The 12,758-nt window shown below is 40.8% G+C and overlaps 1 protein-coding gene across 4 annotated transcripts in view; it reads right to left on the reverse strand.

Moving 5' to 3' along the window:
* Sorcs1 (sortilin related VPS10 domain containing receptor 1) overlaps positions 1–12,758 on the reverse strand; it is a 561,958-nt gene that overhangs the window by 31,692 nt on the left and 517,508 nt on the right. For 3 of the 4 annotated variants that reach the window (XM_008845715.3, XM_008845714.2, XM_008845713.3), the window contains exons 20-22: positions 8,848–8,981; positions 7,240–7,363; positions 1,297–1,409 (exon numbers count right to left, since the gene is read on the reverse strand). In XM_008845715.3, coding sequence (XP_008843937.1) covers positions 1,297–1,409; positions 7,240–7,363; positions 8,848–8,981 — 371 coding nt within the window. The remainder of the gene's footprint in view (positions 1–1,296; positions 1,410–7,239; positions 7,364–8,847; positions 8,982–12,758) is intronic. The other variant, XM_029569633.1, reaches the window with a different exon arrangement.

Genomic DNA, 12,758 nt, shown 5'->3' on the forward strand with positions numbered 1-12,758 from the left:
ATATAGCAAGTTCCTGGCAAGCTGGGGCTACAGGGAGATCCTCTCTCAAAAGGAGGGGTGGGGAAGGGAGGCTAGAAATATATTAGAATGTTATAGAAGCCATAAAGTTGGGACTGGAACTTGTGGGTCTGATTTCAGAACATGAATTTAAAGTACACAAATTTGCCTCATAGTTGAGCTTCCTGCCTATAAAGTGGAATGAGCACAGTACAAATACAGGAAGCTGGTTTGGGTACTGAATATAGTTACCTAATACAAAGCACCAAGTAGAGCACTAGAATATTCAGTGCTAAGTACATATCAATAAAGGCCCTGGTGTGCAGACTGGGTGCCAGGAGCCAGCATATGAGATCTCCTTCCTGATCAGAGGCTATCTGAACATCCTTATTCCTCATTATTTTGTATGAAGTGGCACCATGTGAGAATGTGAGAATGATATGCTGATTTTTCATTTTTTGCTAAGAACATACACTGTTGAAAACAACTCATCTCTGATTTCCCATGTTTGGAAACTAGGTCAGACCAGCCTGTGAACAGCTGTCCTCTGCTCACTATGAAAGCGGAATAAATGGGGAAGAAATACTGAAGGATGGATGACTCCTATAGTGCTCAGTGACCTCTGCACACTGAGGAATAAGCCATGCCACCTCGGTACTCTCCCAGAAAGCTTAGAGGCTTACAGGCTGTGTTGCATTGTGACATTTCAGACATGAGAAACAGGCCATTCTGTTCAGCTTTGTAGCTTTGTCACCTGTTAGCCATGAGACTCTGGAAAAGTTATTTCCTCTGAACTTCAGCTGGTTCTTCTACAAAATGAGGATCCTAATAACCTTCTCTTGGGCTTGCACAAGACAGGAATATCCTTAAAAGAAGTGAAGCACAGAAATATGGCCAGTCATCATGTACCAAGTGTTCTTGAAGTTGCTGGGCTACAGGTATGGAGTCCTGGCCTTACTAATTACACTCACTCTTGAAGACACTTAGACCCTGTGCTTTTTGGTAATTATGCATGTAGCTGATTTTTGTACTTGAATCATAAACAGGGTAGTGTGACTCTTCTGTCCTTCTCTAAACAGAATCAACTTCTTCTAGGAAGGCTAGAGTTACACATTTCTGAGGGTTGCACTCCCCTGATAATGAAGACAGGTCTGCACATGTGGACCACAATGTGAAGACATTAGTCTTCCCTTGGGGTCCAGTTCTTTCTTCTTCCTTTGAAAAGGGATCAGATTTCCATGAAGCCCTTCAAAGATAGACAATTGTGTCCAATTAAGAGAAGATATAGTTTTCACTCACTTCCACCAGAGACTTTTTGATGACTCGGCTGATGTCCCTCCTCCACTCTGGGATGTCAGGGTTGTAGTCATCAAGGTTTGGAGAAAAGGCCAGGCGGAGAGACCGGAACTCCTCTGTGTATGCAACAGTAAGTATATTACTGTAACTAAGCAGTTTTATTAAGCATTGCGAGGATTGAATTTTAGGCAAAGCCCATCACACTCACCACGATACCCCTTGTAGAAGACAAGTTCACCATCCTCTTCCTCTTATCTCCCTAATTCTTCACTTGCTAAACTAAAGCCCTGGACTCTGGTCCCTCCCTTCTTCTGTCATCTTTGCCAATTATCTCTAGTTCTAGGCTTTGCAATCCTGGACACTAAACAATCCAAAAGTCCCCATTGCTTGGCAACTCTATGATTTGAGGGCCCTGTTCCTCTGCATGGAATACCCACTCACCCCCTCTGCTTTACCTCCAAAAATATTCAAGATCAGTTGGAGCTGTTCCTGACTGACCATTCTTCCGCATCATCAATTTTCAAACTTTACTTTGCAATGATACTACTACGTTGTGCATATATTTTATCATTTTATGAAGGTAGGGTAATTGTTTTATGGTTACATACTTATATTGTTATTACAACTATTCTCTTGTTAGCTTTTTTTGCATAGAATTTTCATTGGATGGGATTTCAAGTTCCTGATATTTTAGCCCCCCATCCCAGCACCCAAGTTAGTTCTGATATTCCAGGTAGTAGGAAGGTGATTAAGCCAACAATGATCTTAGGTAATGAACAGTTTCTGGGAGGAAATGGGGAGGCAGCCAGAGGAGGCGTGGAGAATATATAAACCAAGGAATGCAGGACAAGTGGGAGAACTGTCAGGAGTCTGAATCAAAGTCAGCTGGTAGAAGGATCCCTGTGTTCCAAGAAAGGGTCAGGTTCAGTAACTCTTCAACACTATGCTATTAGCTATGATCCATCTCCAGAAAGTGAAGCTGGAACCTTAGCTTAGTGGTGGGCTTCAGAACACAGCGCTGGGGTACATTTTTATATCTCCTACACCCCTAATCAGTGTTTGGCACAAAGTACAGTCAGATCATAGTACTCTTGTCCCAACCCTGCTAGTTGGTCCATGTTGTGCTTAGAAGAAAAAGCAGATGCTTACCTTTGCCTTCTTCATCCCATATAACATGGTGTCGTCTCCTCCACTATCTCACATCCTTGCACACCTTGTGCCCCCACCCTACCCTTCCCGCTGCACTTCCATCATCACATCTTTTTTTCATCCTATCTTGTCTCTACTTCTCCAAGATCACAGTCTGCCTGCCTCTTGCCTCCAGTCCCTCCGTGGAGAGACTGTTCTGACCACCAAACCTCAGGTAGTCTACTACTCCCACTCCATGTCCTTCACCAGACTCTTCTTGCTTGTTTCTTTATACCTATTGTTATTGATAGTTTTTCTTCCCTGCATGTCACTGGACTATAAGCTCACCGAGGACAAAGGTCTGTGTGATTAACTATGGGACAATATGTAGCATACTGTATATTTTTAATTATCATCCATAGAGCATGTAATTAGAGAATGTGTTGAATGCATAAGTTATTAAATTTCAGTGAAGGCTTTGTTATTTATGCAGTTACCAAGTCAATGAATATTTCTTGTTTCAAGCATGTCCTTGTACTTCACTAGGGGCTAAGTGACATCAACGATTCCAATTACATATTCAGGAAGCATAAAAGTACACTTGTGCATTTCCTAACAATTCTAACGAGCTATCAAACTCATGCTTTGAAGACACTTAGATGATAAGATGTGTATTTATGACAGTTGCCCTGTTCCAAAGATGTGTTTCCAAAGCTAGACTATTTTGTGAGTCACTGATCACCCGTAAAATTATCACTGATTCAGTTCTTAAGGAGAACAATGGAATTCATGCTAACTATCATTGTGATAAATGGCAGCATTGCAGGGCTAGGCTCTGAAGAGAGAGCTTGATGTCGTTCTTACTTTCCCCACAGTCTCCTCAGAGGACAGTGACTTCATCTAGAAGAGAAGCTGTCTATTCTAGCAAAAGATACAAATGATGCAACTTCTTCATGAGCAGTCATGTGAAACAGCATGAGAGGAAGGCAGAATGGGCTGGAAATGCTATTCCTAAGTATTCAAATACAGGATGCATGTAGGAGGACAGGAAAGGGTAAACAACAGTTAAAGGGTTTTTGTTTTTTTTTTTCTAGTTGCTGAAGGAGATGAAGTCTACACAAGCACTTCTGTTTTAAAGGCAAACCAGTCCCCGAAACCCATTAAGGGAAACAACACAAGCTGAGCTGTCCTCCTTTCAGTCTGTTGGGCGACCTTGGGTAGACAATCCTTCCTCCATCAAATCTCCGGAGTTTGCCTCCTGCACTGATGGCCTTCATTTCCCTTTTCTTTTGCTAAGTTCTACACAGGTGTCTTCTAGGTGTAGCCCCTGATCTCTCTTTGGAGCATTTACTCTAGTGAACTTGCAGCTGTTAGTTCTTCCTGTTCCTTTGAGAAGTAAATCTTAAATAACTCGGGGATGTGTTCACAAGGGCCCATATATAGTCTCAAGGCAGATATATACATATATATATATATATATATATATATATATATATCCATAACCAAAAAGATGGGGCAGCCCTCTCCTGACGTCTGCCTCTGTGGGAGTGTGGGAGACTAACTCCCCTAGGTGGCAGTATTCAGTGCAGATGATCCAACCACACTAATCATTCTACATACCTCCTAAGTTCTATAGTACTTTACTACCAGCCACCACCAGTCTTTATAAACTACCCCACTTTTCTTCTTGGGTGAGCTCAATCTTGCTTGTTCAGCTCTGGCCAGCATGATTTCTATTTAATAAGTCACAATTCCTTGAGTTTTCACATGACAGGGCAGAGGCTATACCACAGTGGAACAGCACTTGCTTCACATGCATGACAACTTTGGTTCAATGCCTAGTACTTCTTAAAAAAAAAAAAAAGAGAAAAACCAAATAAAATATTTCAAAATATATATATGGCACCCTGGTTAACTTTGTGGTGTTTGTTTTGGTCTTTGTGAGATAGGGTCTCCCTGTAGCCACAGACAACCTGGAATGTGTTATGGAGACCAGCCTAGCTTCAGTCTCACAGAGATCCACCTGCCTCTGCCACCCAAATGCAGCGATTAAAGGCATGTGCTATCACACCCAGCTTCTGGATAACTTTTCTGGTGAGGGAAGGGTGGTTGGTGGCTCAGAGGTAGACCCACTCCTCTGCCATTGTAGGTAGAGTGACCACTCTTGGATGATGCTTTGAAGGAGACTACTGGAAGGGAGAGGATGAAGCATAGCAAGGGGTGGAAATGTCATTTCTGGACAGAATTCTGAGGTTGTTTGTTCTTTATATTTATCCCATGTGTTCTCATTAGTAAAGCAGGGATAACTATAGGATTCTTCTCACAAGCCTGTTCACAGGATTTAGTAAAACAGTTTATATATATCAAGTGCCAGGGACAGATGCTGGTGGTTAGCATAGCCTTCATCAATGTTAGTCTGTGTCACCACCACCACTGTTATTAATGGAACTGTCAGTAAGCAGCAGAATGATTTTTAAGCTAGTAATTTCCCATGTCTGGACCACACTTTGCTAGCAGAAAAATGATGGTCTGGATTAGAAAATCATGAAGACTCCAGGTTTATGATTTGCTCTGTGATTCTAATTAAGTGGTCACCCGCCACCTACAGAGGGGAAAGGTGTTATTAGTGTCCAGTGCTGCAACATGTGATATCCAAAGAGGGAAAGAAATCCATCCAGGAGGAGCTGGACATCCAGTGCAAGAGAGAAATGAGAGTCAAGCTAACAGGGTTCTTGTGGTTTGAATGTGAAATGTTCCCCACAGGCTCGTGTGTCTCAACACTTGGTGTCCAACTGATGGAACTGTATGGGAAGTTTGTGGAACCATTAGGAGGTGGAGCCTTGCTGGAGGATATATGCCACTGGAGGCAGCCTCCAAGGTTTCATGGTCAGACCCTACTTCCTGTGCTCTCTGTTCTGCTTCCTGAATGCAGATGCATTGTGACCAGACAGCTTCAGTCTCCTGCTGCCCTGTCTTATACCTTCTATGATGAACTCTGCCCTTGAACTGTGATCCCAAATAAACCCTTTCTCTCTTAAATTGTTTCGGTCAGGGTATTTTATGACAGCAACAGAAAAGAAACTAATACACAAAGCAATATTAGACCATGGGCCTGAGGCCTAGGAAGGAAAATCAACAGCTGTCCCCACCTTGCATGCCTACAGTATGGCCTTCTGCTGAGAGCTACGTCACCACCACATGAGCTTCCTTGTGCTATTTGGGCTGATGAAATCTCTTCAGAAGAGAGGGAGAGAAGTGATGAAATCTAACCCTGAGTCAGCCATACAAGAAACAAATCCGTGGGCCTTTGGGTCCTCAGACATGTTCAAAGTTTCTTAGAAATTGTTTTAAGGATTTGAAGGTCAAGTTGTCAGTACGAGGATGAAAATAAGAGCTTGAGACTGCCCAGGAAAATCTAGACCTACATTATCTTATTAGAATCAGTTATTCTGGAACTGGGTTAAACTGATAATTGAAACAAATGCTAACTTCTCTCTCCCATAGTCCCTTTCTTCCTCTTACCAGGTCTTTCTCTTTTTAGAGTATATACATTCTGTATCTAATTTTAAAATTTTGTTTTTCAAATTTTGATTTCCCATGATATGTATGTACCACTTCCATATTAATAACAAACACTTACATTTTGACCATTAGCTGGTAACATTAATTCATCCCCGTTTGATTAGCCTTCTATGTAGAAAAAAATTACCAAAACGAGATGAATCTGTATAAACAATCTTTATCTCTCATTTTCAAATAATAACCCTGCCTTTCCATCTCAGTAGACTTCATCCAGTCTAATACTCTGAATATATTCAAGTTATCCAGTTGATCACAAAACTGTACTATACAAACATTTCAAACTGACAACCAGTCTATGTCTGGCTTCTAGTTGTTAAGAGCTTTCTTTTGCTGTTAGTCTAGTAAAAGGTTTACTGTTGTTCATGGTATGGTTAGTTTTCTTGTTCTTTTTCAAGTATAGATTTGTGAAAGAGATTTTAAAAGGTATTCAGATAATGGAAGGTTTCTTTTAAAGTGAAACTTAAAAATAAAAGCTCTCTGAATTAATGATTTTCTCTAATAAATGGTTTTAGCAACTAATATACCAGGAAAATCCAAATGAAATGAATTAGTCTTTCTAATGATGAAGCTAACCTAGCTAAACAGTCTCTCCACATGCCCCAAACTAACTTAAAGAAGACCAAAAAAAAAGCTCTTTCAGAGAACTATGATCCATCTCCATTGGTAAATGACATTTCTCTAAACGATAGGCTCAAACTGCCTTAGCTCTTTCTCAACTACTAACCTCTACTCTTGTACTGGTTAATTTTTATTGTAAGGTTGACACAAACTAGAGTCACTGGGAAGAGGAAACCTCACCTGAGTAATTTCTTACATTAGATTGGCCTGAGGGCATGTCTGTGGGGGCATTTTCTTAATTGCTAGTTGACCCTCAGCTCACTGTGAGCAGTACAGCCCTAGGCAGATGAGTCTTGGCTGTATAAGGAAGCTAGCTGAGTAGGAGCGTGTCTTGAGAGCAACCCAGCAAGCAGTCAGTCTTCCTCCATGGATCCTGCCTCTGCTCCTACCTTGGGTTTCTGCCATGACTTCCCTCAGTGATGGAGTGAGCTAGAAGTGTAAGCTGAAATACACACTTTCTTCCCAATGTTGCTTTTGGTCATGTAGTTACGGTATTTATCACAACAACTGAAAGCAACTAGCACAACTCTTTAGCCAGGAGAGTCTTTAGCATCTAGGAACCAGTCAGCATCATCGGAGCATGAGAACAGACATAGATCAGCAAAGATGGGCACTCACCATACACTGCAATGGTCTTTGTGTCTTGCAGTATGGCATTCCCTGCCGAGACCTGTACTGTGATGGTATTCATTCCTTCAGAAGTGAACTTGAATGAAATGCTTCCCTCCAAGGTAATCAAGGGCTAAATAAACAAGGGCATAGGATGAGGGGAAAGGCATAGTTAGAGCTGAAACAGCCTCTATCTGAGCATCAACTCATTCATCTTTTGTTGCATGGAGGAAGGCTCATCCCGGTGTACCACACTATATTTTTTTATGTTTCCCCATCAGCTGAAGTTCAGCTCATTGCTATGGTACCAATAACCCTAAGTGATTCCACCTGCTCCTTGGCAAGTGGCATCTGTCTCCTGGTAGCATCCCGAATCAGAGCTGGGGAAATCAATACCTCTGGTACTTCTTTCTGATTAGCTGGGTACATATGTCACCTCCCATCCAGCAGATCTTTTAATCCAACAAATGATTTGAATAAAATGAGAGTAAGAGGCTTCTACTAATTCAAATTTTTGCATGACCACTGAAAAATCTCTAAGTTGTCAGATGTTCATTTGCCAAGAAAAACTATATATTACACTGGACCACAGAATCCCTGGACACTAAAACTGGACACTAGTTAGGCAGAAGTGGACTGAGTGCTGACTTCCTCTTGTAAGCACCAACAGTTTAATGGAAATAGCTGCTATGAAAACAAAAAATAATTGGGACTGTGGTTTGAGGACAAAAATACATGTTGCTGTAGGAGTACTGCTTGTAATTCCATCAGATACCTGTGTCCTAGAAGAAAAAGTAATATTAGCCTACTGACCTCCCTTGGCTTACTCCTCACAAATAGTTCTTTTTCATCTTTCTTAATTAGTTTTAAAATCAAAATTCACCCTATTGTGGAGGAAAGACTAACGTCCTTCAAAAGAAATATTCTCAGTAGAGCCTGTTGAGAAGTTGGTTTTAATTTTTTAAATATTTTATTATTTTTGTGGGGGGGGGTGTATTGCCTGCATGTATGCAAGTGCACTTGTGTTGTGCAATGTCCACAGATGTCAGAGGTCAGATCCCCTGGAACTGGAGTTACTGGCAGTTGTTTCACACCATGTTGGATGCTGGGAATCGAACCTGGGTCCTCTGCAGGAGCAGCTGGTGCTCTTAACCACTGAGCCATCTCTCCAGCCCCAAAGCTGGTTTATTTTTAAAGTGGGAAGAGAAAATGTTTTGGTCCTTTTATTTCCTAGTATTAGCTATTAGGCAAATAATGTCTCCAGCCTGGTACGGTGATGAAGAAAGGCAGGGTTAGAGAGATTTCATTCCAAGCTTTCTGCTATAACTTTTGGGAAGCAGATAAGCTGCCTTTGCTGTGGGTTAATGCAACCAAAAGTCCAACTGCAAAAGATCACAAATGTCGAGGAAGGTAGAGGTAGAGGGGAGAGAGAAAGAAAGAGGCAGACGGAGGTAGGGAAAAGGGGGCAAATGGATGAGATCTTTGAACACACTTGCTCTGCTGTTCTGAAGCTTGAGCTACTCTGAGACACAGGGTCTTAAGCCATTTCATTCTGTTTTGCTCCTGCTGTATGAGTTAGGCCTCCATCACTAGACACCATCTGTAAGGGGGACTGACCTCTGTGTTGTTTCCATACCACCACACGTAAGTGAGGGTACCCACTTGGCTGGGCCAAAGGACCGCAGTTGCATTGACTTCTTTGTTCTTTGTTGTGACAAAAGGAAGAGACAGGTGCACATGCTCCAGGGGACCTGAGACACAAGAGAAAGAGGGGTATAGAGAGGGAAGGGCTTCCTCAGCTTCACTTCTGCTCTGAGATGAAACAAATTCACCCTTGAAGCCTCCCAGCATTATAGACACATTCTCCAAGAGAACTGCTCATTGCTTTCCCTACTTGAAGAAAAAGTATGTATTTTGAACATTACACCTTACAATTCCATTTACAGACTTCTTTTCCAGGCTTCAAACCTAAGTTTTATATGTGGAAAAGTTAGTTAAAATGTAATTTATGAAGTCCAAAAATCAGTAGCCATAATATAAGATTTCACAGGGATACAAACTCTTTCCTAGAGGTTATATTCATAGAAATAAACCAGGACCATAGAGACTCCATGAAATCCATGTTAAGGTGGGGGGACACAAATCCACAAAGCACTCTATAAGTAACTGCTCTTTAGTATTTAGGGTACTAAGGATATTGATATGTGTAATTGTGTGTGTGTGTGCACGTGTGTGCGTGTGTGTATGGGACACATTGGTATTTCAGGTTGAGTTAACATTTCCCAGAACTGAGTTGCATATAAGTGGATAGGAATTTCTGTGCAAATATGTTCCAGGCATGGGAAACTCACTTTTCTCTTCCATTCATTCATTATATGGCTCTTTTACACCCTTATCATACATTTTTCCTTCAGTAGCCCATGCCCTGGTCCTCCCAGGGTGTTTTGTTTATAGACCTTTCTCAGGAAAATTTCAACCTCATATCTAACATGCTCTCCTCTGTGATACTGTCTCTGATTCAAATGGTCTGAACTAAATAAATCAGAAGATATCAATATGATATATATGCAAGATTTAATTAGATAGTCACATATCTTGAATGACTAAAGATGCTTGCCTGAGTTAAATTCCAGGAACCCACTTAAAGAATGAAAGAGAGAACAGAATCCACAAAGTTCTCATCTGACCTCCACATGTGTGCTTTGACATACATGCTTGTACAACCCCCAAATAATAATAATAATAATAATAATAAATGACAATTCCATTCTAGACACCCTAGAATCATTCAACAGGAATTCATTTTCATTTTCCTTATCAACTATATGAACATTACTTTTTTCATGTCTGAATATAGAATAAGGTGTCCAAATGTCTAGGTGTCATTATGCTGCTGTCAAGTGGAACAATTATTAAATTATGGCCATAAACTCACTCAATAATTTTTAGTGATACTAGGAGTTTAGTGTTATTTTAGGTGCTGGGAACACCTGATACTTAGTGGAGCTTAGGTGCTTCTTATGGAAAAAGGCAGTGAACATAGAATGCAGGATTAGAAGATAGACTACTACGGATGATTGCATTGTCAAGGAAAGCTTCTTGGTAATGGCACTAGGCATAAACAAATGAAATGAAAGATTGTACCAAGTATCACTTTAGAGCGTTCCAAGGTGAGAACAGGGCCAGTGAAAACAGCTTGATGGGGACTTGAGCCTGCCAAGCTGTCTGGAGAATAAGAAAATCAAGCAGAACAGTGGTGGGGGAAGTTTGTATGTACTGAAATGTGCCGAAAACATGCAGATATGTTTATGTAAGCTTATCCTTGCATATATGTGTACACATATATACCTGGATATAGGTATGAAATTTATCTTGCAACTTTCTATGGCCTCTTGTTTTCATTTACTTTGTATTGTTGTAAAACACCTGGTTATTGTTGCACATAAGTCCATATTTTAAGCATGTCTAGTCTGCCCAGAGGGGATAATCTGCCCTAATAGACTAAAGTGAAACTCCAGGCCCCAGCTATATGTCTGTCTGTATTAAACACAAAGAGAACAGGCAGATAGACTCCATCACCCAGGTACTTGTGATGCAGAAGAAGGACAGCAGGTGGCGCTGCATCCCTCCATATCATTAAAAGAACTGGAGAACTACTTGTGTGAACTGGGTTTCCTCTTTGTACAGCCTTTCCACGCTGCATGGAAAAGCTGATGTCTGTGACAGTAAACGTGTGTGTGTGTGCGTGTGTGTGTGTAATCTGGTCAACCTCTAAGATACATTCTCAAGATATGTGACTATCTAATTAAATGTTGCATATATATCATATTGATATCTTGTTTAAAGTGCTTTTTTAAAAACACTAGAAATAAACTTTATTAAAAATATCAGAGAATAATCAAAAACAGGACTCTTCAAACTTCAGTGTATATAAGAATCATGTGAGACAGAACCTAGGACACTATATTTTTATCATTTAATTCTGGGTCGGGTGGTTTATTATGCTATTCTTCATTCAACTCTGGTCTGCTGTTTGCAGACCTACATCATCATGAGGTCAATAGCTGTGAAACCCATGATTTTTCAAGTTACACAGCCCAGTTTCCACTAGGATGAGGCCATGCAGACTGCTCCAATGTAAAGAGTAGTTAAAAAGAAGGTTAAAAATGTCCCTTTCACTTATTTGCTTATTTATTTATTTATTTATTTTTACTTTTAATTCTATAGGCTTGCAGACACTTCATGGCTATTTTTTGTTTGTTTGTTTTTCTCTTACAAGATGGTTATGATAGGGCAGTTTCTGAACAGAAATATGAATGCCCTCTAAATTCTCTACCCATCAAGCTGAAGGCAGTACTGTCTGTATCATGTGTCTCATTAGTTTGCAAAGTAGCAGAGCACAGTGAATACTATCCCCAAGGAATTTCCAACTGTCAGGCTTCAATAGATTACCCAGCCGCCCTGCAAGAGCTGCATGCCCACTCCTGGATACATTACAGCAAGAACATCAGTTCCAATTGTTTCTGATGACCTTTGCAAACTCACATTGAAAAATCTCTGATTTGGAATCAAATCACCTTTCTGTACTGGTGAGTGGGGGGGGCTGTGTATTTAAGACAAGCAATGGGGTTTCTGAGAGGAGGAAGGGGAGGAGGAAACAGAGGAGAAGCCTGACAGTTAAGATTTCTGAGAATTCTCCTCTACCTCAGAATTCACCGAGTCCAAATACATCTGTCTCTTTATGATGAGGGAAAAATCAAGATTTATTAAGTAGCAGGGTACTGCATATTTTTCTTAGTAGAATCATTAGGTGCAAAACTGTATCCTTTACAGAGGAAAATATTTAAGTTCAGAGAGACTGCATAGCTCATGCCACCCAGGACCTGTCTTAAACCTGATGGTTATACTGATTGCCAACCTGGCAAGATCTAGAATCATCCAAAATGTAAAACTCTGGGCATATCTATAAGGGAGCTTCCAGACTGGGATAACTGAGGCTTGATAACGCAGCCCCAGTGTGGACAGCACCATTCCATGGGCTGAGATCCTGGACTGAATGAAAAGGAGTAGAGCTGAGCACAGACATCCTTCACTCTGTGCTTCCCAACTGTGATGCCACACCCCCTGCTGCCTCATAGTCCTGCTGTCCTGCCTTTCCCACCATGGTAGACTGTAATGTCAATTTGTGAGCTGAAATAAACCTTTCCTGCCTTCCAGCACTGAGGAAAGTAACTAACAAAACCATAATGTGATTGTCCAGGTCTTTTTGTTCCATCTGTAAAATCTACATATTTCTTTCATAAATATCCTGGAACTTTGGTACCAAAATTCAGGCATGACATCTTGGAGGTTTAAGATGCTTTGAAGTGTGACTTGGTATAAAATAGGATCAAAATCATAGTACTTCTTTTTCCCCATCTGAAGGAAGGGGCTTTTCATCTATGTAATTTATTCCAGTATATGTGTAAAGATGGGCAAAATGAGTTTCTGTGCACAGTAAAGTTCGTGTATCCTCCGCAAGGATATGG

The sequence above is a fragment of the Nannospalax galili genome, unplaced genomic scaffold (genome assembly GCF_000622305.1).
Source record: "Nannospalax galili isolate Female #2095 unplaced genomic scaffold, S.galili_v1.0 scaffold161, whole genome shotgun sequence".
Lineage (NCBI taxonomy): Eukaryota > Metazoa > Chordata > Mammalia > Rodentia > Spalacidae > Nannospalax > Nannospalax galili.